Source organism: Elgaria multicarinata, chromosome 5 (genome assembly GCF_023053635.1).
Source record: "Elgaria multicarinata webbii isolate HBS135686 ecotype San Diego chromosome 5, rElgMul1.1.pri, whole genome shotgun sequence".
Classification (NCBI taxonomy): Eukaryota; Metazoa; Chordata; class Lepidosauria; order Squamata; family Anguidae; genus Elgaria; species Elgaria multicarinata.
This window is the reverse complement of record NC_086175.1, coordinates 2,258,471-2,283,413: the sequence shown is the minus strand read 5'-3', so window position 1 is coordinate 2,283,413 and position 24,943 is coordinate 2,258,471. Positions and strand designations below refer to the sequence as shown.

Here is a 24,943-nt window from a genome sequence, read left to right as displayed (position 1 = left end):
CTGGGCTTGTAGGAACTCACCTCCTGCACAGATGCTTGATGGTTCAGCTGCTAGGATCTCAATACAGGATTTCTTCAGAATCTATAGGATTGATAGAATGGTATTTGCAACCCAAAAAAGTCTTACACTGATTCAACAAATCAAGAAAGGGTTTATTGAGCTTCTTGAATATACCACTTACTGAATCAATGGTGCCTCTGAGAGCATAAAAACCTCCAGTCACAGGGAAAACATGATCAATGGTATCAGCAATGGTTGACAGCTGCAGAGACAGACAATCATAAATGTGTGATGAAGGTATGAATACTTAGTGAAGAAAAAAGGGATTCAGTCCAGCTTGCCTCTGAGTAGCCATGCCTCTGAGCAATTCCTGCTTACTTCTGAGTACAAGAAGCTGCATGCCCCACTAGTGGCAGAATGTGTGTATTTGTGGGTGGGTGAACCCATGTGCACATGTGGTTCCCCCAGAAAACACTGTACCTCTGCTGTATTGGCAAGGAGATGGACTGGATGATCTTCCAACTCTACAATTCTATGATCTCCTTGGCTTAGTTGCTAGATTGTGCTGTAGTGGCTAGAGTGTTGGACTGGGAGTTGAGAGATCCAGGTTCTAGTCCCCATTTGGCCATGGAAACACACTGGGTGACTTTAGGCCAGTCGCACTCTCAGCCCAGCCTACCTCACAGGATGCTTGTTTTGAGGATGAAAATGGAGAGGAGGAGGATTATGTTTGCCTCCTTGGAGGAAAAATGGTGGGATATAAATGTAATTCTGTTGTAACTCTGTATTTTAATCTTATATCAATTTTGCTGCGTGGTTTTATCCTGGTTGTGCTTTTGATACTGTATTTTGTATTTTTAACTTGTTGGTAGTTTTATTATCGTTTTAATTTTTGTGAACCGCCCAGAGAGCTTCGGCTATTGGGCGGTATAAAAATGTAATAAATAAATGAATAATAAATAAATAAACTCACACAATTTAACCATTGCAATAAGCAACATCTTACAAAGTGTGCATGTGAAGTGTTTGTATTTATTATGTATCTATTTTGTACTCACATTCATTGGCGTGCAGACAGGGGGTTCAGCTGAACCCCCTAATATGCTGCCGCCGCCATGTTTGCCCTGTCCCTGCCGAGCAACTTCAGGGAGAGAGGACAAGCAAGGAGCCGCTGCTCTAGCCCGCTCCGCCTCCGGAAGGCTTTTTTCAGGGTGCAGCCACTGCACGCACACACACACACACACACACACACACACAGCTCTCTTGCTTGCTTACTCGCTCACTCGCTCTTTCACTCACTCAGCCGCTCCCAGCTGCTCTGCCTGACCTCTGTGACAGTTGCTGAACAAGGTGGGAGCAGCAGCCACGCTGGAGCCAGGAAGCAGCACGTGGAGGAGCCGAGGAAGGGACTGTTTGTAAGATAGATTGCCCGGAGCTGCGGATTGGGGCCCTCCTCTCCCCATCAGCCCTGCAGATACTGTGATGTTTGGGAGAAAGAGGGAGAGAGAGAAGCTGCATGTTTGCGTGCCTCCTCTCCTCATCGCTGCCCCACCGCCCACCCCAGTCTGGTCTCCAGCAAGAGAAAAGAAAGGGGGAAGGGGGGAGAACTGCAATGCCCCCCCAGGACCTCCTGGCTAAGGAGGGTTCATTCAGCAGCACCTTTTTCAGAATGCATGCTAAAACCATTCCTATCTGCCCTTGCTTATTTTAGGGTGTCCATCCCCCTTTTTTCAAGCCATTCTTTTGGTAAACTTTGGATGTGTGCATCTTGTGTCACTTTAAAACAGAGCTGCAGCACAATCCTATGTATGTCTACTCAGAAGTAAGCCCCACTGAGATCAATCAAACTTACTCTGAGGTAAATGTTCACCGGATGCAGCCTGAAAATGAAGAGAGGATGAAGAAAGGACAGGAGAAAAAGAATTGTAGAAATAGAATAGCAAGGTAACTGTGGGATATTTAACCATATTAAGTACATCCCACGCTGGGATATTTAACCATATTTAAAGACAATAAGTACAGCAAAATTAGTGCCCCTCTACTTCAGTCCCAATCAAATAATTACAACAGTGAACCAGCCAGGTCTTCCATAGGAAAACTCTGTACCAGGTGATAGTTATTTTTAAATTTTAATTAAAAATATATTATCCTTTCCTATAATAAAATGGTACTTACTCCTAAGTAAGTGTGTCCCACTGAAGAAGGAAATCCTATTTGATTCCTGTATTCCTGTTAGTGTGACATGATAAGTTAAAGGCACAATTTTATGCATGTTTAGACAGAAAAAAGTCCTTCAACTCCTAGAATCCCCTAGCTGGCATGGCTGGCTGGGGTATGCTGAGAATTGTAGGACTTTTTTTCTTTCTAAATATGCACAGGCTTGCACCTTAAATGAGTTTAAAATGTGAAACTCCTCACATGTGTTGAATCATATATATACTATTGCTCTAGTATCAGAAATGTAGCAGCTGTCAGTGTGGAAGATATATCTGCCATTTGAACTGAAGCAACGCATTTTAAAACATAAAGGGGTCTATAAGACTATTACATATGGTTTCTAAAATTGCTTAACACCATTGTAAGCTACTACCTGATTATGCAGAGAGAGATGCCCAGGCAATTACTATACTTTGCCATTATAGGCAGCGTGACTCCTGGCAAGGGAGTGGGTAGACTGACTGTTGACATATTCAGTGGAGTGCCATAGGCCTTCTTTACTTGTTGCTTCTTCCAAGCTGCCCAGGCCCCTTATCTGGGTCAAGGGGGCAGAAGTGGCACTGCAGCGAAAAGGGATATGAGCACCAATGTTTGGACTGGGGCAAAATAATACGGTATGTGGTGTGGTTTGGCTTGAATTGCTTGTGTCTGGATTTCCTTTCTGGACTGTACTTGCTGGTTACATGACCCACAAGGCCAGGTTGTGGTATAGTCCTCTTCTTCTTTGTGTTCAAAAGCCGTAAAGTATCCTGTGAGATCTGGAAGACTCACAACTTTATTATGGCATAATAAGCTGTTGTCCACTGGCCTCAAGTGCTAAAATGACTTTACTGGCTTTGCACTGTGAGTTTGTGGGTGGGGTGGGGGGTCATGTCATTTGCTATTCCACTTTGGGCAGCAAAATGTCTTGGGCCAGCCCTAGCAAGAGCTGGCTATAATTTAGATACTGAACAACATGCATTGGGTTTCCTAAGTGAACAGTGCCCAGGTGTCTCAGGCAGGATCTACACTACTGTTTTCATAGAATCATAGAATAATAGAGTTGGGAGAGGTCTATAAGGCCATCAAGTCCAACCCCCCGCTCAATGCAGGAATCCAGCTTAAAGCATCTCTGACAGGTGGTTGTCTAGCTGCTTCTTGAATGCCTCTAGTGTGGGAGAGCCCACAACCTTCCTAGGTAACTGGTTCTATTGTCATACTCTAACAGTCAGGAAGTTTTTCCTGATGTCCAGCCGGAATCTGACTTCCTGTAACTTGAGCCCATTATTCCGTGTCCTGCACTCTGGGATGATCGAGAAGAGATTCTGGCCCTCCTGTGTGTGTCAATCTTTCAAGTATTTGAGGAATGTTATCATGTCTCCCCTCAGGCTTCTCCTCAAGGATAAACATTACCTCTGTTTCCTCTCCCCTCCGGGACACTCATACCTCTCCTGTCTGCACCCTCTCTCCCTCTTCTAGCCCCACACAAAGGGGCATTTCTCTCTCTTCTTTCCCCAGGGCTCCCCCTATGCCAATCCTCTTCTTCTGCCCTTATTTTATTTAGAGTATTTTTATTTAGAGTATTTTTATCCTGCACCTCAGCCTAAAAGGCTCCCAGAGCGGCTTACAATTGATCAGTAAAGAAGACTGATGTGCCCTTGTGACGGTTTCCCATCCTCTCTTTTCTCCTTCATCTCCTGTCTTCTGCCAATAGCCCCTTTGCGGCCTTCCAGAGATGTCCCTACTTCCAGATTTATTATTATTATTATTATTTATTTATTTATTTATTTATATAGCACCATCAATGTACATGGTGCTGTACAGAGTAAAACAGTAAATGGCAAGACCCTGCCGCATAGGCTTACATTCTAATAAAATCATAATAAAACAATAAGGAGGGGAAGAGAATGCAAACAGGCACAGGGTAGGGTAAACAGGCACTGGGTAGGGTAAAACTAACAGTATAAAGTCAGAACAAAATCAAGTTTTAAAAGCTTTAGGAAAAAGAAAAGTTTTTAGCTGAGCTTTAAAAGCTGCGGTTGAACTTGTAGTTCTCAAATGTTCTGGAAGAGCGTTCCAGGCATAAGGGGCAGCAGAAGAAAATGGACGAAGCCGAGCAAGAGAAGTAGAGACCCTTGGGCAGGCGAGAAACATGGCATCAGAGGAGCGAAGAGCACGAGCGGGGCAATAGTGTGAGATGAGAGAGGAGAGATAGGAAGGAGCTAGACAGTGAAAAGCTTTGTAGGTCAACAGGAGAAGTTTATATTGGATTCTCAAGTGAATTGGAAGCCAATGAAGAGATTTCAGAAGTGGAGTAACATGGTCAGAGCGGTGAGCCAAGAAGATGATCTTAGCAGCAGAGTGGTGAACAGAAACCAACGGACTGATGTGAGAAGAAGGAAGGCCAGTGAGAAGAAGGTTGCAGTAGTCCAACCGAGAAATAACCAATGCATGAACAAGAGTCTTGGCAGAAGAGACAGACAAAAATGATCGAATCCTGGCAATATTATACAGGAAAAAATGACAGGATTTAGCTACAGCCTCAATATGAGGAATAAAGGAGAGCGAGGAATCAAATATAAAACCAAGACTACGAGCTTCCTTGACTGGAGTAAGTGTAACATCATTGACAGTAAGAGAGAATGAGAGATGAGGAGAAGGTTTAGGAGGAAAAACAAGCAATTCAGTCTTTGCCATATTAAGTTTCAAACGACGATGAAGCAACCAAGCTGAGATATCAGAAAGTCATGCCGAGATACGATCGTGAACATCAGGAGAAAGATCCGGAGATGAAAGATATAATTGTGTATCATCGGCATACAGATGATATTGGAGGCCATGAGATTGAATAAGATTACCCAAGGGCAACATGTATAAAGAAAACAACAACAGACCAAGCACCGAGCCTTGCGGAACCCCCACTGAAAGGAAAAAAGAAGAAGACGAGCTGCCATTAGCCAACACGCTGAAAGAGCGACCCGCTAGATAGGAGGCAAACCAGTTATAGACAGAGCCACAAAATCCAAGGTCATGAAGGGAATCTAAAAGAAGATCATGATCAACCGTGTCAAAGGCTGCAGTTAGATCAAGGAGAATAAGAACGGAATAATGGCCTTTAGACTTGGCAGTAAGAAGATCATTGGTAATCTTAGTAAGGGCTGTTTCAGTGGAATGCAAAGGACGGAATCCAGATTGAAAAGGATCCAGAGCAGAGTTACTAGAAAGAAAGTCAAGACAACGAGAGTAGACCACACGCTCCAGGATCTTTGAAACAAACGGCAACAAAGAGACAGGTTGGTAGTTAGACAGAGATAGCCTATCAAGAGTAGGTTTCTTGAGAATAGGAGAGACTGTAGCATGTTTAAAAGCAGAAGGAAATGAACCAGAGGACAGAGAAAAATTAATAATATGAAGCAAAGAAGGGAGGATAGCAGGGATAAGATTAATAAAGACGCGAGAAGGAATCGGATCGCGAGAACAAGTGGAGGGCTTCGAAGAGCGCAGTATTGTAGACAGTTCATCAACTGAGACCGAAGGAAACGCAGAGAAATTTGCAGGAGGAACTGGCAGATGAGGAACAGGAACTGGAAGAGGAGCAGAGCTGGCCAGATCAGAGCGAATAGTTTGGATTTCAGCATTAAAAAAAGAGGCAAAGTTATTAGCAGACAGAGAGGCGGAGAGAGATGGTGGATTAGGCTTCAGAAGAGAATTGAAGGACACAAAGATCCACTGAGGATGCCTAGCATTTGACTGGATCAACGTTGAGTAATACTGCTGTTTGGCCAATGAAATGGCAGAAGAGAAAGAGGAGAGTACAAATTTGTAATGGACAAAGTCCGCCCAGTCCCTGGTCCTACGCCAAAGGTGTTCAGCTGCCCGGGAACAAGAGCGAAGGTAGCGGAGGAAAGAGGTGAGCCACGGTTGGGGTTGAGAAGGGCGAACTATCCGAGTTGTAGATGGAGCAAGATTATCAAGAGTTGAAGATAGGAGGAATTAAAGAAGGTGACAGCTGAGTCCAAGGAGACAGCCGAAAAGACAGAAGGAAGAGAGGAGGCTAGAGACTGAGAAAAAGCCTCATAATTGATAGATTGCAAGTCACGACAAGAGCGAGAAGCGGGACGTGAAGGAGGAGGATTATGAGTAATATTGAAAGAAACTAGGTGATGATCTGACAACGGAAAGTGAGCAGTAGAAAAGTCCAAAACAGAGCAATTCCGAGTGAGAACAGATCTATACTCCCCCAAGTTCTCCAAATCTTGCCAGCCAGCCCTCTCTTATGCTAGGCTCGCAGCCACCCCTCGTCCTCACTATATTCACCCCAGAAGTCTCTCTCCTGGACCTCATTCCAAATTCTTTGCTCAGCAGCACACAGGACAATCTTTTAAAATCATTATTAGGACATTTTATGTATGGAGTATTCTATGTATGGTGCTGGAACTTAAGATGACACTCGTTGTTAATGTGATAGAATCTGTTTTAAATGTGAATCTGTTTTAGTAAGTTTGGATTAGGTCATTATCTGATTAAATTTAAAGATGGTGAAAATTGACTGTATCTTTATATATGCCTGGTTATCACTACAACAAAAAAATAGTATTCAGAGTCTCCATTTTAAAATGTGCATTTTTAAAGTACAGATTACTTGTTAATTAAAAAAATACAGTTTACTTCAGTTTTCATTTATTTTGTTTGTTTGATGAATGAAAAAAAGTCCTTTATTACTGTATATTTAATCAATGTTTACCTTAAAAAAAATCCCTGGCTGAACCCCCTAATGAAATGTGCTGCGCACGCCTATGCTCACATTTCCTGGATAAAAAAAAGACCTTCAAAGTAGCTTACGTTAAAAATAAAATAATGAAATATATACATAAAACGCAAAACAGAATAATAAAACAAGACCACATGAAAGTAACAGTATGAATCAAGATAAGTCAGCTCCAGTAAAATAGTTAGGTCATAAAAATCATCTTTAAAAGACAGGCCTGGAGGAGCCTCCTGTAGAGGCTGAATCTCTCTCCACAAGGTATTCCAAAGAGTGCCTGCATAATATTTATTTATTTATTAAATTTATATACTGCCCAATAGCTGAAGCTCTCTGGGTGGTCTTCAAAAGTTAAAAACAGTGAACATTAAAAAGTATACAAAATTTGCTGTACATACCTAGCCCCATGCTTTGGGATGGTACTGGCTCTAGTTTTCCAGAGAACAGGCAGCAGAAGTGATCATAACCTTGACTGTACTACTCCACAGGCATGTCTGTCCACCCTTCTACTTCTCTCCAGAGGTACCAGAAACTAGGGCTGTGCACCACTTTGGATCCAGATCCAAATTCCAAGCCAAAAGCAGGCTGCTTCAGACAAAATCGGTCCAGATCCGAATCAGGGCCAGTTTGGTCTGAAGGACCCCAAAGTGCGTTGGATCGATCCGAATTGCTGTGGGATGCTTCAGACCAATCTAGGTGTTGGGTTGAGGAGAAGGAGGAAAAGGGAGCATCCCCTCCTGCTCTGCCAGTGCCATTGCTTCCATGCAAGCTGCCAGGAGGAGAGGAGGAGAAGGGAGGGCCCTTCTTTTGCTCTCATCCCAGTCACCACGGTAGCACCAGCAGGGTAGGAGGACAACGACAGACTCTCCTCCTCCTGCTGCTCTGCTGCTGCCGCAGTAGCTGCCAGCATGAGAGGAGGAGAAGGGCGCTCCCTTTTTCTCCTCTCACGGAGGGAGCGGCGGGGCAGGAGGACAAGAGATTCTTGGTGTCCTCCTGCCCTGCTGGTACTGCTGCCACTGCAGTATCCAGGAAAATGGGCATGTGAGTAATCCCCATGTCAGAAGTCCTATCAATCTGAAGTGGGTCAGATTGGGTCCGAATAGGGCTGAGGTGGGTCGGAGCCGATTCAGATCTCTGAATTGGCCTGCAAAGTGAGTTAGGGGGTCTGTGCCTAGCCCTACGAGAAACTCTTGCTACCTGTATGATGGATAGTAACTGGAGCAATGCCCTGCTTATGGGATGCTCTCCCCAGGGAGGCTTGCCTGGCGTTTACTCTGATGTCATTTCAACACCAAGAGAAGACATTTTTATTTTGTTAGGCTTGTTTTTAATTTGACCCATTTTATCTTGACTGAGTTTATTATATTAATTTGCTGTTTCAGTATATTCTTGCTTATTTAAAGTTTGAAGTATTGTGTTTTTAAATTTTGTAAGCCAGCCCTGCACTGGAGGAGCCAAGGATCGATTATGAAAAAGAGAGATTCAGGGCTGCTTTTAATGTTAGGTTTCAAAATGCCAAGTGTTGTACACAATTATCTCTCATAACTGCAAAACCACCTCGTAAGAACAGGCACAGAGCCACTCTTGAGTGTTCAGAGGTTGGGAACGAACGGTTGCTGGTTCTCTAACTTGTGAACAGTCTGGATGTGATTCTCTACCTACATTGATGCAAAACATCAACAAAGATCAGAGTTACCTGAGTTTCATTGAAGTCTTTCACACCAACGCAATAGACAATTGCCCCAAGGGATCTTGCTCTGTCGGCCTAAATAAGAGAGAGCATTAAAAGTCCTATTAATCTTTGAAGAGCCAGGCATGGACACTTGCACATTCCCACAGAATCTGATGAAATGTCAAAGACAACTTACTTCTTTCTCTGCATAATAAAACTGAGCCTCTTGCAGCTCCCCATCGGTTAGAGCTATGATCACGCTCGCTGTCTGGAGTCCTGCAATGTGGGCAGTTATAGTTACTTAGTTTATGGGTGGCTACATAAAATATATCTTCGACCTTAAGGATCAAAAATCCTTCAGTTTAAGTGACAAATTACCAATTTTCTCATGTCCCCCAAAGTATTTTTTTTTAAAGTGGCCAGTGTAGAGACGATGTGGCTACTGTTAGGTTGCAGTCATTACTTCCAACTGGTGGAGGAAGAGGATTGGGGCTGAAAGACCAAGGAAAAGTATAAGTGAATGGAGGCTTTGTTATGGGACTATAGACTGTACAATGCGTTTGTTGCTTACATGGTGTGAAAGTTAAGACAGGTACTTTAAATTATAGATGTCCAAGCTTTTTGATAACGAGTGAAGTTTTAGATGTTGAAAGCACGTTCACACATTGTGGTAACACGTGGTTTATTTATAAAAACTCATTCTTTCTAACAAGGTAAAATTACTAAAAGCCTTGTGGCCAGAGACTATGAGGTCCCTTCGGAGTTTTACACTTTCTGCACTAAATAAAAGTTGTTTATTTTTAAAGCTCCTACAGGTACACTAAAAATGGTGGAATGTAAATTCACAAAAACACCTCTAAAATATCCCAGTTCAACTATTTCCATACTATGGTCATGAAAGAGACACTGGCCCTGTTCAGAAGACACCTTAAACCATGACTTTATCCATGGTAAATAAGGCAAAAGGCCTTGTTCACCATGGTTAAAGTCGTGGTTTAAGGTGTCTTCTGAACAGGGCCAGTGTTAAATATGTTTAGGTTCCACGGATTTCAATGGGAGAGCTAAGTACATGCTCAAATCTCTCCCACTGGGACCATCATTGCTTAGCTTTGGCTGATTTGTGTCTTTTGTCTATTTTTGATTCTATTTTATGCTTTTTATGGTTTTAAATTTTGTATATTTCTTTTCAACGTTCACTGTTTTTAACTTTTGTAAACTGCTCAGAGAGCTTTGGCTATGGGGCGGTATATAAATGTAATAAATAATAATAATTAGTTCTTATTTTGTGATTTGTTGTAGAATGTTTAGCTCCTTTCTATAAGACTTGGGTCTGGCTTCCTTGTTCAATAAGCACACTCACGGAAACACCTGGGAATTCTGAGTGCCTGAGGCACTATCAACAGGTTGCTTTGTGAAGAATCTTAAGGAAATAGCTTTCATGAAATGTGTTATATCATCCTGAAAGGACTTCTCAAGCGGTAATTAAAAATATTGTTGTATTACCGGATATATTAATATAATTCAACATATTTTCAAATCACTCTCTCAGTGTAGCTTGAAATTAAAGACACTGATCAGTGTTGACAGGTTTCTTAATGCCAATATTCTTTTTTTGCTCATGACACAGAAACACAAGGTGACCTTGGAAAGGAAAGGACTATTCTCAGTAAGAGGCTTCTAGAAAACAATGTGGACAGAATGTGGGGAAAATGAAAAAAATGAATGAAAGGTGGTAGGCCTGGCATAACGGCAAACCTTGTTAAGCCTACTCCCTCACAGCTCCTTCTCCAAAATTCTTGAAGGAGGAACTAACAGTAATAGAAATATCCCTACCTCCATGATTTTCAAGGTAAATTTGTTCATTGGCCTGCAAAAAAGGGCAGGAAAAATGGTTATTTTCTGTATTAGAGAGGCACCAGGAAAAGCAGCACTTGATATGTGTAAATCAAAAGCAACAGAGGTACTGTAGCATTTACCCTCTTAAAGCCTTCATGCATGAATGTGTCTCCCCCAGGCACTTGTCTCTGAAGAACTGCAAGGCCACGCTGGATGGCTTCCCTGGGGAAAAAGACAAGCCTTTCAGTTCTTGCTTTGCCACTAGGTAATGTTGCAGGAAGACAGCAAGCCCAACACGTATTGGATCACAAGCAATATGATTGAAAAGCAAGTATGCCAACATCCAGCCTGATTCAATGCATGTTTACTCAGAATTCTGAAGGGATTTCTGAGTTTCAACCTCCCTCACCGTCACATTCCTCTTTTGGGGGAAAAACTTATCTGATCTGTGATAACCATATTCGACAATATATGTTAATGCAATATGACTGCATTTCTGGTAAATGAAAACATATCATCTATGGCTTCTGTTTAATGAGTGGTATTCATTTGATTGAGTTGTACTATATGGGCATCATTTTCAATAAAATCTATTTTTAAAACAGAAAAATAAATAAGTATGCTTTCTCAGAAATACTGAGGAAAGTACTTTGGTGAAGGACTGCAGTCTTGCAATACTGTGCTGATTTATATATTAGCAAGATCCATGCGCTTGGAATCAGTGACCGAGGGAGGTTGTGGGCTCTCCCACACTAGAGGCCTTCAAGAGGCAGCTGGACAACCATCTGTCAGGGATGCTTTAGAGTGGATTCCTGCATTGAGCAGGGGGTTGGACTCAATGGCCTTATAGGCCCCTTCCAATTCTACTATTCTATGATTCTATGTAAATGTATGAAACAAATAGAAAAAGAAGAAGATCCTATTCAATCCTTCCCCCCACCAACTTACTTTGGTATGTCAATTTTTTGAGTAAGCATAAAGTCGAGCTTACTTCTAAGTAGGTGTGCATGAGATGCTGTGTCTTCATGAATACTACTATGATGTTTTGTGCTTCAAGGCTTTTCTGCTTCATAAGAGCTTTGTATGACCAAAACGGAAATGAAGGAAGAGAAATGCTGAGCCCAAAAGTTTAATACTTTCTTTTAAAAGTTCAGCCAAAGTTAAGCATTACAGTTTAGCCCTCCTACTAAATCAGCTTACTCTCTTATGAAATTTCAGAAGTGGATTCCCACCCACCCCTGCCCCACGCTGTATATCAGGACTTGCCCTGGGTACTTTCATTCCTGTTCAAAAGTACCCTTTGTACTGCTGACATTGAGTAGTGACAAATAGGGCTTCAGGGCCAGAACAATGATGAATGAAAATGTATCCCATTACAGGAAGTTGGATTTATTTCAGTTTATAACCAACTCTCAGTGCAGGCAATAATACTTTTGGAGAATTATAATACCCAACTGTGGTTTGCACTAACTGTAGTTTAGAAACCAAACCATGGTGTATATTCCAGATGACTAGCCAAACCATGGTTTATTTATCCTTTTGCCTACTCTTCATGGAATTCCCTCAAGCTATCCCAAGGCACTCAGCAGTACCAACTGCTTGCAAAGTGTCAGCACATGAGCTGTACTCTTATCACTGGTCTGCAGCAGAAATGGGTGGGGAAGCTGAACAGTTACTTCTTCAGAGAACTTTGGGCTATTCATTACACATAAATCTCCTCCGTTTTTCATTGACAGTCATGTAAGAAATCCCCTTGGTTCTTAAAAAAAACAAAACTTTTTCTCCAAACTATTACAAAAAGTACACATCCCATTGATGATCTAACTGGTCCCTGGGGTAGGGATGTTTGAGAAATTCATTTCAGTTCATTTATGACTACAATTTATCCTGATCACAACTGAATTGACCTGAATAATAACCTGAACCTGAACATGAGCAAGCTTGTGACACTGTTCATATCAGAGGGAGTGGGTGTATATTAGAAAAATATGCATAAAACCCCCTGCTTTTAAAAAAGTGCATACAAAGTGCACACAAAGGGAGACGATTGCATACTTTTGAATATGTACCCAAGTACTTTGTGATTTTCAGATGAAATGAGGAAAGCTCACAACCTGATATGGACACAAGTCAGACAGAGTGTTGAGGTGGAATTTTGAGAACCTCCTGCAGTTTTTCTGCTTTCCACATCACTATTATCAAATCTACAATGTCATTTAATATTACTGGCTTACAGCCATCAACATGTCTTGGTTCCTTAAATACTACTGACTGGTAACAACTAAAGTTTGGGTACTTAAGCTTTCATCACTTCCTGCCTACTGGCTCTTAGAAACGCCCCCCCCCCCCATATCAAGTAAAGTCAGGATGCTGGCAAATTTCTTTCCACCTCACTTCTTAGAAATATGCTTAGTACCTGGCCAGATCTACACCAAGCAAGATATGACACTTTGAAAATGGTTTGGAAACTGCATACGGAGTGCGTCCTGGGCCCCAACAGTTGTCACTACTGTTGTAAACCATTTTAAACCAGTAGTGTAGATCCTGTCCAGGTTGTCATTATTAGGATAAAATACTCCGCTGCTAGGGGTTCAAAGACAATATCCAAAAACTACAACCCCAATAATACAATTCACAACTATATTGTCAAACAAATTCTGATAACAAGAATGAATATATACATATTACAGAATGCTGGTCAAAATCTTTTTACCGAATTTCCTTTATCAATTCTATATCTGTAGATCTGAGCACTTGGGAGGAACTCTTTTTTTGTCCACTTAAATGTAGTTGTTCCTGAGCTACAGCTCTCCACTCTTCTCCTAATTCTCATAAATCCAACCATAAGTGCAAAAACATTTTGTATAAACTCCAGTTGTCACTTATATCAGCTGTTTGCTACTTTTCAACCAACCTAGTAATTTGTTTTAAACCAAAGCTGTTCATATCTGGAAACAGATGCTACGTAACTTGTAATATCTATTTACAGAAATACTAATAAGTCACATTTTTGATTAAGCCCATTAGGAGCTATTGGTTTTAAGGTAAACATCCAAAATGCCTCTCACTGGCACAATAATAAATAGGATACTACACTTTATACCTCAGTATGTGTACTTGCTCAATTCCTATAGATCTCAATCCCTCTGGTGAATATTCCATGAAATGTGATGTTAACAGAGCTTCAATCATTCTAATTCTTATCTTGCTTTTATGTTCACTAATTCGTGACTTCAGTGCTGTGCTCGTTTATCCTACAGATATCAGTTAACAGGGACACCAAATCACATAAATGTCATTATTCGATTGACAAGTTGCAGGGTGACCATATTTGGGAAACCAAAAAAGAGGGCACCCAGTGGGTTGGGGGGGGCAGGAAAGCGGTGGCTCTTCCCCCTACCAACTTAAAGGCCCCAAGTGGAGCGGCGGTGGGAAAAGCATAGCATTCCTATCCCCTACTGCTCCAGTTGGGACCTTTAAGGCCCTGACTGGAGCAGTGCAGGGGCAGCAGGCCATGCTAATAGAGGCTTCCATTAGCATGGAGAGGGGGAATGATGCGGTTTCCGGAGTCCTGGAAAGTATGCTTTCCCCTCCTTTGCTCCAATTGGGGCTTTAAGAGCACCGATTGGAGGCGAAAGCATGTCATTCCCCACCACCACCGCTGCTCCAATCAAGGCCTTCTCCATAATGTCCGGGAATAACATGCTTTCCCCTTTAAGGCCCTGACTGGAACACTAGGGGGAGGAATGATGCATCCCCAGAAAGCGCGTCACACACACCTCACCGCCAGGCTAATGGCAACCTTAAAGGGGAAAGTGTGTCATTCCAGGAGATTGTAGAAAACTACAGAAAATCCCCCATGACACCCATGATAGAACAAAGGCCAGGACAAATCTAGGGGAATCATAGAATAATAGACTTGGAAGGTGCCTACAAGGTCATCGAGTCCAACCCCCACCCCCACTCAGTGCAGGAATCCACCCTAGAGCATACCTGACAGATGGTTGTCCAGCTGCCTTCAGTGTGGGAGAGCCCACAACCTGGTTCCGTAGTTGTACTCCTCTAACAGTCAGGAAGTTTTTCCTGATGTCCAGCTAGAATCTGGCTTCCTGTAACATGAGCCCATTATTCCGTGTCCTGCACTCTGGGAGGTTCAAGAAGAGATCCTGGCCCTCCTCTGTGTGACAACCTTTCAAGTATTTGAAGAGTGCTATCATGTCTCCCCTCACCCTTTTCTTATCCAGGCTAAACATGCCCAGTTCTTTTAGTCTCTCCTTATAGGACTTTGTTTCCAGACCCCTGATCATCCTGGTTGCCCTCCTCTGAACACGCTCCAGCTTCTCTGTGTCCTTTTCGAAATGTGGTGCCCAGAACTGGACGCAATATTCAAGATGAGGCCTAACTAAAGCCGAATAGAGAGGAACCAGTACCCCACGCAATTTCGAAGCTATACTTCTATTAATGCAGCCCAAAATAGCATTTGCCTTTCTTGCAGCCACATTGCGCTGTTGGCTCATATTCAGCTTGCGATCTACAACAATTCCAAGATCCTTCTCGTTTGTAGTATTGCTGAGCCAAGTAGTAACTGTGCATTTGGTTTCTATTTCCGAGATGTAGAACTTGGCATTTATCCCTATTAAATTTCATTCTGTTGTTTTCAGCCCAGCACTCTAGCCTATCAAGATCACTTTGAAGTTTGTTTCTGTCTCCCAGGGTATTAGCTATCCCACTCAATTTTGTGTCAACTGCAAATTTGATCAGCGTTCCCTGCACCTCCTCGTCCAAATCATTAATAAAAATGTTGAAGAGCACTGGGCCCAGGACTGAGCCCTGCGGTACCCCACTGCTTACCTCCCCCCAGTTTGAGAAGGTACCGTTAATAAGCACTCTTTGAGTCCAATTCTGTAGCCAACTGTGAATCCACCTAATAGTTGTTCCATCTAGCCCACTTTTAGCTAGTTTGTTAATCAGAATATCATGGGGCACTTAGTCAAAAACTTTGCTGAAGTCAAGCTATATTACATCCACAACATTCCCATAGTCCACAAGGGAAGTACACGATTAAAAAATGCGACCAAATTAGTCTGACAGGATTTGTTCCTGACAAATCCATGTTGGCTTCTAGTAATCACTGCATTGTTTTCAAGGTGCTTACAGAATGACTTCTTTATAATCTGCTCCAAAAATTTTCCATGGGTGGATGTCAGACTGACTAGTCTGTAGTTCCCAGGTTCCGCCTTTTTGCCCTTTTTGACGGCACTTCACCTGTCTTCCATGTTTTTGCAAAGATACTAGACAGTGGTTATGAGAGTTCTTTTGCTAGCTCCTTCATTACTCTAGGATGCAGTTCATCAGGCCCTGGAGATTTGAACTCATTCAAAGAAATTAGGTGTTCCTTGACCATTTTTTTTTATCCATCTCAAACTGCAATCCTGCCCCCTCAACTTCTGCTTCACTTTTTCCAGGGGGGTCATACACTCGCTTTTGGGAAAAGACTGAGCCAAAGTAGGAATTGAGCACTTCAGCCTTTTCTTTGTCATCTGTTATCAATTTGCCATCCTCATTAAGCAGCTGAACCACCATTTCCTTCCTCTGTCTTTTACTACTCACGTATCTGAAGAAAGCCTTTTTATGGCTTTTAGCATCCCTCGCTAATATCAGCTTATTCTCAACTTTAGCCTTCCTGATGCCATTTTGGCACTTCTGTGCTACCTGTCTGTACTCTTCTTTTGTAGCCCGGCCTTCCTTCCACTTCCTATATGTATACTTTTTTGTTTTCAGGTCATCTCTAAGCTTTTTGTGGTGCCACATTGGTTTCTTCTGTTGTCTTCTATCTTTTCTCCTTGTTTGTAATTGTGCCTTTAAAATTTCATTTTTAAAATACTCCCAACCATCTTGGACTCCTTTTCCCATTAGGGTCACTTGTCATGGGACCTTACTTATCATAGTTCTGAGTTTATTAAAGAGATCTTTCCTAAAACCCAGAGTATGTGTATGGTTACACTCAGCTTTTGCTTCCTTTAAAATCAAGAATTCAAGTATGACGTGGTCACTTTCCCCCAGAGTTCCCGTAACTGCCACCTTATCCACTAAGTCATCCCTATTGGTCAATATCAAGTCAAGGATTTTTTGATCAGGTAAACTCCCTTGTGGACTGTGGGAATGCTGTGGACGTCATATATCTTGACTTCAGCAAAGCTTTTGACGAAGTGCCCCATGATATTCTGATTAACAAACTAGCTAAAAGTGGGCTAGATGGAACAACTATTAGGTGGATTCACAGTTGGCTACAGAATCGGATTCAAAGAGTACTTATCAATGGAACCTTCTCAAACTGGGGAGAAGCAACGAGTGGGGTGCCGCAAGGCTCAGTCCTTGGCCCAGTGCTCTTCAACATTTTTATTAATGATTTGGATGAGGAGGTGCAGGGAACGCTGATCAAATTTGCAGGTGACACAAAATTGGGTGGGATAGCTAATACCCTGTAAGACAGAAACAAACTTCAAAGTGATTTTGATAGGCTGGAGTGCTGGGCTGAAAACAATGGAATGAAATTTAATAGGGATAAATGCCAAGTTCTACATTTAGGAAATAGAAACCAAAGGCACAGTTACAAGATGGGGGATACTTGGCTCAGCAATACTACAAATGAGAAGGATCTTGGAATTGTTGTAGATCGCAAGCTGAATATGAGCCAACAGTGTGATATGGCTGCAAGAAAGGCAAATGCTATTTTGGGCTGCATTAAAGAAGTATAGCTTCAAAATTATGTGAGGTGCTGGTTCCTCTCTATTTGGCCCTGGGTTAGGCCTCATCTTGAATATTGCGTCCAGTTCTGGGCTCCACAATTCAAGAAGGATGCAGACAAGCTGAAGCGTGTTCAGAGGATTGCAACCAGGACAGGGATCTGGAAACAAAGCCCTATGAAGAGAGACTGAAAGAACTGGGCATGTTTAGCCTGGAGAAGAGAAGATTGAGGGGAGGCATGATAGCACTCTTCAAATACTTAAAAGGTTGTCACACAGAGGAGGGCCAGGATCTCTTCTCGATCCTCCCAGAGTGCAGGACACAGAATAATGGGCTCAAGTTAAAGGAAGCCAGATTCCAGCTGGACATCAGGAAAAACTTCCTGACTGTTAGAGCAGTACGACAACGGAATCAGTTACCTAGGGAGGTTGTGGGTTTTCCCACACTAGAGGCCTTCAAGAGTCAGCTGGACAACCATCTGTCAGGGATGCTTTAGGGTGGATTCCTGCATTGAGCAGAGAGTTGGACTCGATGGCCTTGTAGGCCCCTTCCAAGCCTGCTATTCTATGATTGCCGATCACTGCATCAGACTTCCTTGAAACTCTGGCAATTTGTTTCTCAAAAGTTTTATCCTCATCTTCTCCTTGATTTGGTGGTCGGTAGTAGACTCCGACTATTATGCACCTTTTATTCCTTGCCCCTTTTATTTTAATTCAAATGCTCTTGATGGGGCTCCCAGGCTCATCCACTTGTATTTCTGTAAAGGGATAGGTATTTTTTAACATATAGTGCAACTCCACCTCCCTTTCTATTTCTTCTGTTCTTTTTGAACAAGTTATATCCTTCAATTGCTATATTCCAGTCATGGGAGTCATCCCACCAAGTTTCAGTTATACCTATCAAGTCGTATTTGCCTTCATGTAATAAGAGTTCAAGTTCGTTCTGTTTGTTTCCCATACTTTGGGCATTAGTATATAGACATCGAGGACCATGTGCTTTATAGTCTGGCTTTGTTCCTATGTTGTTGTGGACACTATTTTGGGGCACTATTGGAGCTGTTCTCTGTATTGTGGTGCATGGACCTTTATCCATTGTTGTCTTGAAATTTATATCTCCCGCCCCCATAAGATTCAGTTTACAGCCCTCTTGATCAAGTTCTTCATGCTGTGGCCAAACACATTATTTCCAACTTTTGTGAGGTGCAAACCATCCCGTTGCCAGCAGTTCGTCTTCCAAGTAGCGTAGCCCGTGGTCCCAGAATCCAAAACTCTAGCTTTGGCACCACCTTCGTAGCCAGTCATTCACCCGGAGTATTCCAAAAAGACTCCAATTGAATCCAAAAAGACTCCAATTGGTCTTAATGACAAACTAGACCTTTCTGTGTTCCTTTCATGCCATATTTATACGAGGTATCCTTCTTGAATTTCAACAATTTTGTACATGAAATTTTCCCCTTTCATTTCTGTTCAGTGTTACTATTTCTTTAACGCCCTCATGTTGGAATCTCCTTCACTAGCTATGAATGGCTCATTATAGTAATTAACGCCCCCTTATCTCTTAATTAAGCCTCGTGTGGCGCAGAGCGGTAAAGCAGCAGTTTCTGCAGCTGAAACTCTCCCCACGGCCTGAGTTCGATCCCAGCGGAAGCTGGTTTCAGGCAGCCGGCTCGGGTTGACTCAGCCTTCCATCCTCCCGAGGTCGGTAAAATGAGTACCCAGTTAGCTGGGGGAAAGGTAATAACGGCTGGGGAAGGCAACGGCAAACCACCCCGCTATAAGGCCTGCCAAGAAAACATCAGCGAAAGCTGGCGTCCCTCCAAGAGTCAGTAATGACTCAGTGCTTGCACGAGAGGCTCCTTTCCTTTCCTATCTCTTAATTACTCTCATTGTGTCTTGATATATGGGTGGTTCCCGCATGATATGGTTAAGATTTACACTATTCTCAGGAGGGTTACAGACAAGGTACTTGGGCATTTTTTTTAATCAAATTGTTTTGATTACATTGCACTATTCTTGGAATTTATGATTAACAAGGTTTTCCAGTTAAATGCATTTAGTATATGTCGTTGCAGGTCAGATTTTACTCCTTGCAACATTCTGGGTAATATAGGTTTTCAAATCTTATTCAGGAAGGTAAAAAGTTCTTTTACCTCATTAAATTATATAATTTGTTATAATGGTTATCCTGTGAAGTAATACTTATCTACCTTTCTTCCATTTCTAGTGTTCAGTCAACCACAGTTGTCAAAGTTCACAGCACATTTTCTTTCTTAATGACTCTCGTTGATGTAACTCAAACATTCCACTACTGATGAAGTTTGGAACAGTTTTCAAAATCCGGAGTTACCGTTAAGATGTCGATAGGTTTGTCAGACGCATGTGTTAGATGTAGACAATTCTTGTACATGAATTTCATTACACTGTGTTTATTCATCTTTATGCTCTTCAAATGTTTTTTGCTCAATGCTGCATATAAGGTATTTTGTCTCAAGCTGTAATTATTCATCATGAACCTTGTATTTATGTAATTGGTGTTGTATCTCAATGTACATTGATTATTCTCATTAGAGTTTATTACATTCCAGTAATTGGTGTTACACCTCAATGTACTTTGACTATTCTTAGTAGAGTTTTCTTATAACATATTGCACAACATGAATGAATTCTGGCATTTATTTATGTATTTGGGTGTATATATATATATATATATATATATATATATATATATATATATATATGCCTGGCAATACAGATTCAACTGTCACCAACTTGCACACGCTTGTATTTATTTCCCTCTTTGGGTCCTCTTGTTCATTCCTGTTTCCATAGTCAGGGTTCCTCTCTTTTGTGCTATATTCATCAATAAGAAACTGGGTATTTTCCCCAAGATAATTTATATGGGTTGCAGTATTTTATATATTTCCCAAAATTCACAAGGTGGGCTTTCCTTCTTCAGAGAGATTTGTTATGTCAGAGTCTGGCTCTATTTTGAAGCCTTTAGCTCAACATCTGGATTGTCTTATTTGAGACTGTATTAAACAGATTCCCTCATATATACAGGTCACAAAACATTTCATTAAAGCAACAGATCTTTTTCCAGTTGAGGATGAATCATGTCTGATAACAATGGACCACGATTCTTTGTACACTTCGATCCCCCATGAAGAAGCCAGATAGTTAATACAATATTTTTGTAGAACAGAGAGCCAATAGTGATCTCAGGGTTTCACAGAGTTTGCTGTAAACCTCTGGTATTTCACAAACGCTTCCGATTTTAATAACCCGAACTGGAAATTTTGGCTTTTGCAGAAGCCCAGCAGCTTCAGCACAGAAAACAATTTAATAAACTCCACAAACCCTTCCCCACCCTTAATGCCTCCCACCTAGCTGCAGGCAGCAGATTAGATCAAAGGAAGGTTAGAACTAGGGGTGTCTCTACATTAAAGAACCCCCCTGCATTCTTACTAGGCTTTCTTCTTTCCAGGGTTTATGATGGGTGCCTTTAGATGGCAACCACGTGATTTGAAATTGAAAATTTCCCATCTTGGCAATGCTCTATTATGTTCAATGAAACAGCCCCATCTAATGGCTTCAAACACTGCAGATAACCCACTACAATTTTAATTACTACATTATCACTGATCTTTTTAAAAGTGAGATTAAAATGCGGGAGATATCATGGAGGTTAATGATATTGTACAAAGGACCTGCAAACTTCAGTGAGTGGCCAATCATGAGTGTGCAATGAATCACCCATGTATAGAAGCTTTAAGTGAAATCATGTTCCAAGAAATGCTGGGGAGGCTGCATGGCTCTGCCAGCAGGCATATAGTAAAGGTATTATATAGATTTTACAGCTTTAAAAAAGGCAAGAAAAAGCCCTCAGCCACCTCATTTCATAAAGTTAGTTAAGATACGTACAATTCCATCGCCACCCCCCTGCCACCAAAATCCTTTGAAGTGCTGCTTCTCTGAAAGGAGCCACTTGGCTTGAGGAATTCTCTCTCTTCCCCCTCTATTTCCAGTCACCATTTTTCATTTCCTCTTCTTCGTCCTCTGCCCTTTTTGTCTTCTTTATTCCATCCAGAGCTGGTTTGGGGAATTCTCAGCAGGGAACGGTGGTGCGTAAAAGAAGTTCAGAACTGCATTTGACTTTATACAAACAGACCAGAGGGCTTGTTTTTCATCTTTCTTCACCCAATCCTTTGGGGAAAGGGGGTTCACATCTTTTCAGAGGAAGGAATTTTGGGCTATTTTGTTGTTGGTTGTGTTTAACAAGCACATAAATGATATTAAATAATATTAGATAAATAATATAACAAATAATGTTATAAATAAATTATGTTATAAATTATGTTATAAATAATATAACATAAATAATATTAGATTGACAAGTTGTGAAATCCTTTCATACAAAGGTCTTCCCATCACAGGGACTGATAAATTGCTTCAAGGGTATACATTGAGCATAACATGAGCCTCAATAAAAACAGGAGTTTGTTCCCCCCTCCAGTGTGTGTGTGTAGATAAATACTGCTCACTTAAACTTATGAATGGCTACTCAGAAGTAAATCCAATTATGTTCAATGGGGCTTACTTCCAGGAAAGTGCACCTAGACCTGCAGTCCAAGTTACTTTTGTTGGGGAAGTCTGCAGCCAGATTCTCTGCATGCTTACTCAGAAATAAGTCCTGAGTTGTGAGCATGGGACTTCAGGCTTAATAAAATTCCCGCCCACCCCATCCCACCGATGTCTGTCTTTTCAGCCCAATCCTATGCATGTTTTGTCATTTGTATCTTTCCTTTTTGCATGGACTTCAGTGGTGAGGAAGAGGCACTTGGTACATGCTCAGAGGTACTTTCCCCATAACCTAGCTCTAGGGTTGTAAAGAGACCCCTTGGCTAAAACCTGTTGAAGCCTTGGCACAAATTAAGTTATGGGGAGGAGGAGAAAATTAGAACTTTCACATAACAAGAAGGAGGTAAATGAGAGTTGCAAAACATTTTTTTTAAAAAAATTCAGGATAGAACCCTCTCAATATACATGATTAAAACAATATAAAAATAAAAATAAAACAGAAAATGAAAAAACAAATATTCAATAAAATGCTATAAAATAGATAAGAAAAATAAAGACTTGCAGCCCACAGGCGATGGGAAGCTCAGTGAAAACTGGTGGGTCTTCAGAGCCTTCCTGAAGACCTACAAAGAAGGAGCCTGACAACCCCCTAATGGAAGCTGATTCCAGAGGTGCAGGGCCACCACTGAAAAGGCCCTGTCCCTGGTACTCACCAGCCTTACCGCCCTTGATGGCAGGGAAGTGAGAAGGGCCTCTGTGGATTAGGTTGACCATATGAAAAGGAGGACAGGGCTCCTGTATCTTTAACAGTTGCATAGAAAAGGGAATTTCAGCAGGAGTATTTGTATATATGGTATATATATACAATATATTTGTATATATGGAGAACCTGGTGAAATTTCCTCTTCATCACACCAGTTAAAGCTGCAGGTGCCCTGCCCTCTTTTGAATCTGGTCACTCTAGTATAGCTCCTGCACTTTAACTGTGGTGATGAAGAGGAAATTTCACCAGGTTCTCCATATATACAAATGACACCTGCTGAAATTCCCTTTTCTATGCAACTGTAAAAGATACAGCCATGATGTCCTCCTTTTTGGTTTCCAAAATATGGTCGCCCTAGGCAAAGCACACCTCTCACTCCCCACCACCTCTTTGGTCCTCTAAGATGCTCCCTGCTGTCCCCTAGGATGCTCACTACCATCCCAAGCTTACTTTTTTTCCTGGCCAGCTGGCCACACTTCAAAATGAAGCACCACCCACCATGATGATTTTATAAGAAGTGCCCCCCCCCCTCACCAAGAGTGGTGTGTGCAGGAAGTTAATACTTTGTTTTTGCAGCATGCTAGCCTCTAAGGAGGGGCAGGTGGGCTGGCAGGCATCAAGGGAGATGTCTGCAGGCACATTGGTGTTCACAGGTGCCACATTGGGAACCCCAGATTTAGATGATGAAGACAAACTATGTTTTGGCCTGAGATCTGAATGCAGCTACTTCTGTTCCAGCCCCTCTTTTTCTTTGACCGCTCCCCTCCTCTCCCCTGTCGTCTGCTTCCTTTCGACCAGGTTCCTGCTTTCTAGTCCACTTTTCGTCTTCCTTCAGCCCCCCCATCTCCCACTCAGCTCTCCTGCCTCCCAAGCACCACTGCTTATATCCCCTTGTGCCAAGACTTCTCAGTTTCCAATATTCTGTGATTTTGAGTCAATCTGTGCAATGATCAGAACTATAAAAAGTATTACTAAATTGCAGAGTACATTTCAGTACTATTCAGAGTGTCTTAATAATTGCAGTTTTCCCCATTTCCCCAGCTAAAACCAACCAAAGTAGTATAAATCAGTAACTACCAATGTTCTGTCCAAAAGTAATCCCTCACCCCCACCAGAAGTTACCAAATGTGTCACATAAACATCTCTGTTTTTCCTCAACGGCTCTTTAACAAAGAAAGCACTTGCCTGTTTTCAGTCAACTTCATAATCGTGGTCCCTCGTGATGAAAAGACAATGAAAGACATACGCAGCATTGGACTGTGAGACAAAGACAAAGCATAGTGAACCTGACAATAATTCAATATAGATCCCAAGTTCTATATGAGGATGAAGTTATTAAAAATGAAAAACCTCACTTTGTTTATACTTCACCTTATGAACTTCTCAGCCAGACTTTCAACAAAGGAATAAATTTCTATCCAGTGGTGTTTGACACTTCCAGACCTAAAAGCAAATTACTATCAATTAGATCAGCAATGGTCAATTGTTAGCCTGCTGGCACAATGTGCCCCACTCCACCAAATACTTTTTTTCTGGTTCCTGATATAGTAATAGGGCAGAATTTGTGTTCTTTGGGGACTGGACATGTTGGTGAGAACGCCCCCTTGGGGGCTGGACACGTCGTCCTTTTTGTTTTCCAAAATATGGTCACCCTAGTAGATCACTTACCTCTAAGGCTAATAAGTGCTTGGAGAAATCAGATATAATATGGAATTGGGCCATGTAATTCAAAAGTATGGAATGTGTTTTCTGTTACTTCTACGGGACAAGCTGTTATTAATGAGAAAATGTTTGATCCTATACTTGTAAGGAGAGTATCACTCATTAATTCACTCCCTAACAATTTACAGTCCTGGGCTTGTCTATTCGCTCTATTTACTCCGTTGTGGGTGTGCAGTTGTGCCCCGTTGTTCATATAACACAGCTACCAACTCACAGCCACATTGTGCTCATTTCCTACAAAGCTGCGCTTTTTCGATGTTTCTTTTTACTGTGAGTTTTTACATTGCTCCAATGTCACTACGGTTGTTTGTGCAGGTGTCACTGGTAGCTTCAGTTTGGGTTAAGAGAATGGGTGTACTTATGCGTGCACATCCCAATGCAGGGTAGGCGTGGGAATACAGGGCAGGGGGTGGGGTGGGCAAGCCCCAGGTAAAGGTTTAGTAGTGGCCACCGTGCAGTGGTGGAACCAGGAAAAAAAATTCCGGGGCGGCACAGAAGGGGCAAAGTATACTTCTAGGTGGGGGGGGTACATCTCACACTAAAACTGCCACCCTAACCATATATTCTAAAATAATTCATATATTGATTAATTTAGGTATTTTTTAATATAGAATATATTAGCCAAATTCAAATTACAGAAAGGAAAAAGGCTTTCAAACAAGGGT

General features: G+C 41.8%; 1 protein-coding gene and 1 long non-coding RNA gene across 2 annotated transcripts in view; both read right to left on the bottom strand.

The window, feature by feature from the left end:
* ANTXRL (ANTXR like) overlaps positions 1-10,738 on the bottom strand; it is a gene marked incomplete at its 5' end in the record, with an annotated part of 91,154 nt that extends 80,416 nt beyond the window's left edge. The window contains 6 exons of the mRNA XM_063125887.1: positions 21-81; positions 182-262; positions 8,658-8,726; positions 8,830-8,909; positions 10,467-10,500; positions 10,610-10,738. Of these exons, the coding sequence (XP_062981957.1) occupies positions 21-81; positions 182-262; positions 8,658-8,726; positions 8,830-8,909; positions 10,467-10,500; positions 10,610-10,738 (454 nt within the window). The remainder of the gene's footprint in view (positions 1-20; positions 82-181; positions 263-8,657; positions 8,727-8,829; positions 8,910-10,466; positions 10,501-10,609) is intronic.
* A 12,990-nt stretch (positions 10,739-23,728) lies between these two features.
* The window catches only part of LOC134398598 (uncharacterized), a 37,896-nt gene continuing 36,681 nt past the window's right edge, over positions 23,729-24,943 (bottom strand). Inside the window, exons 2-3 of the long non-coding RNA XR_010025443.1 lie at positions 23,928-23,999; positions 23,729-23,813 (exon numbers count right to left, since the gene is read on the bottom strand). This is a non-coding gene — a long non-coding RNA (uncharacterized LOC134398598). The remainder of the gene's footprint in view (positions 23,814-23,927; positions 24,000-24,943) is intronic.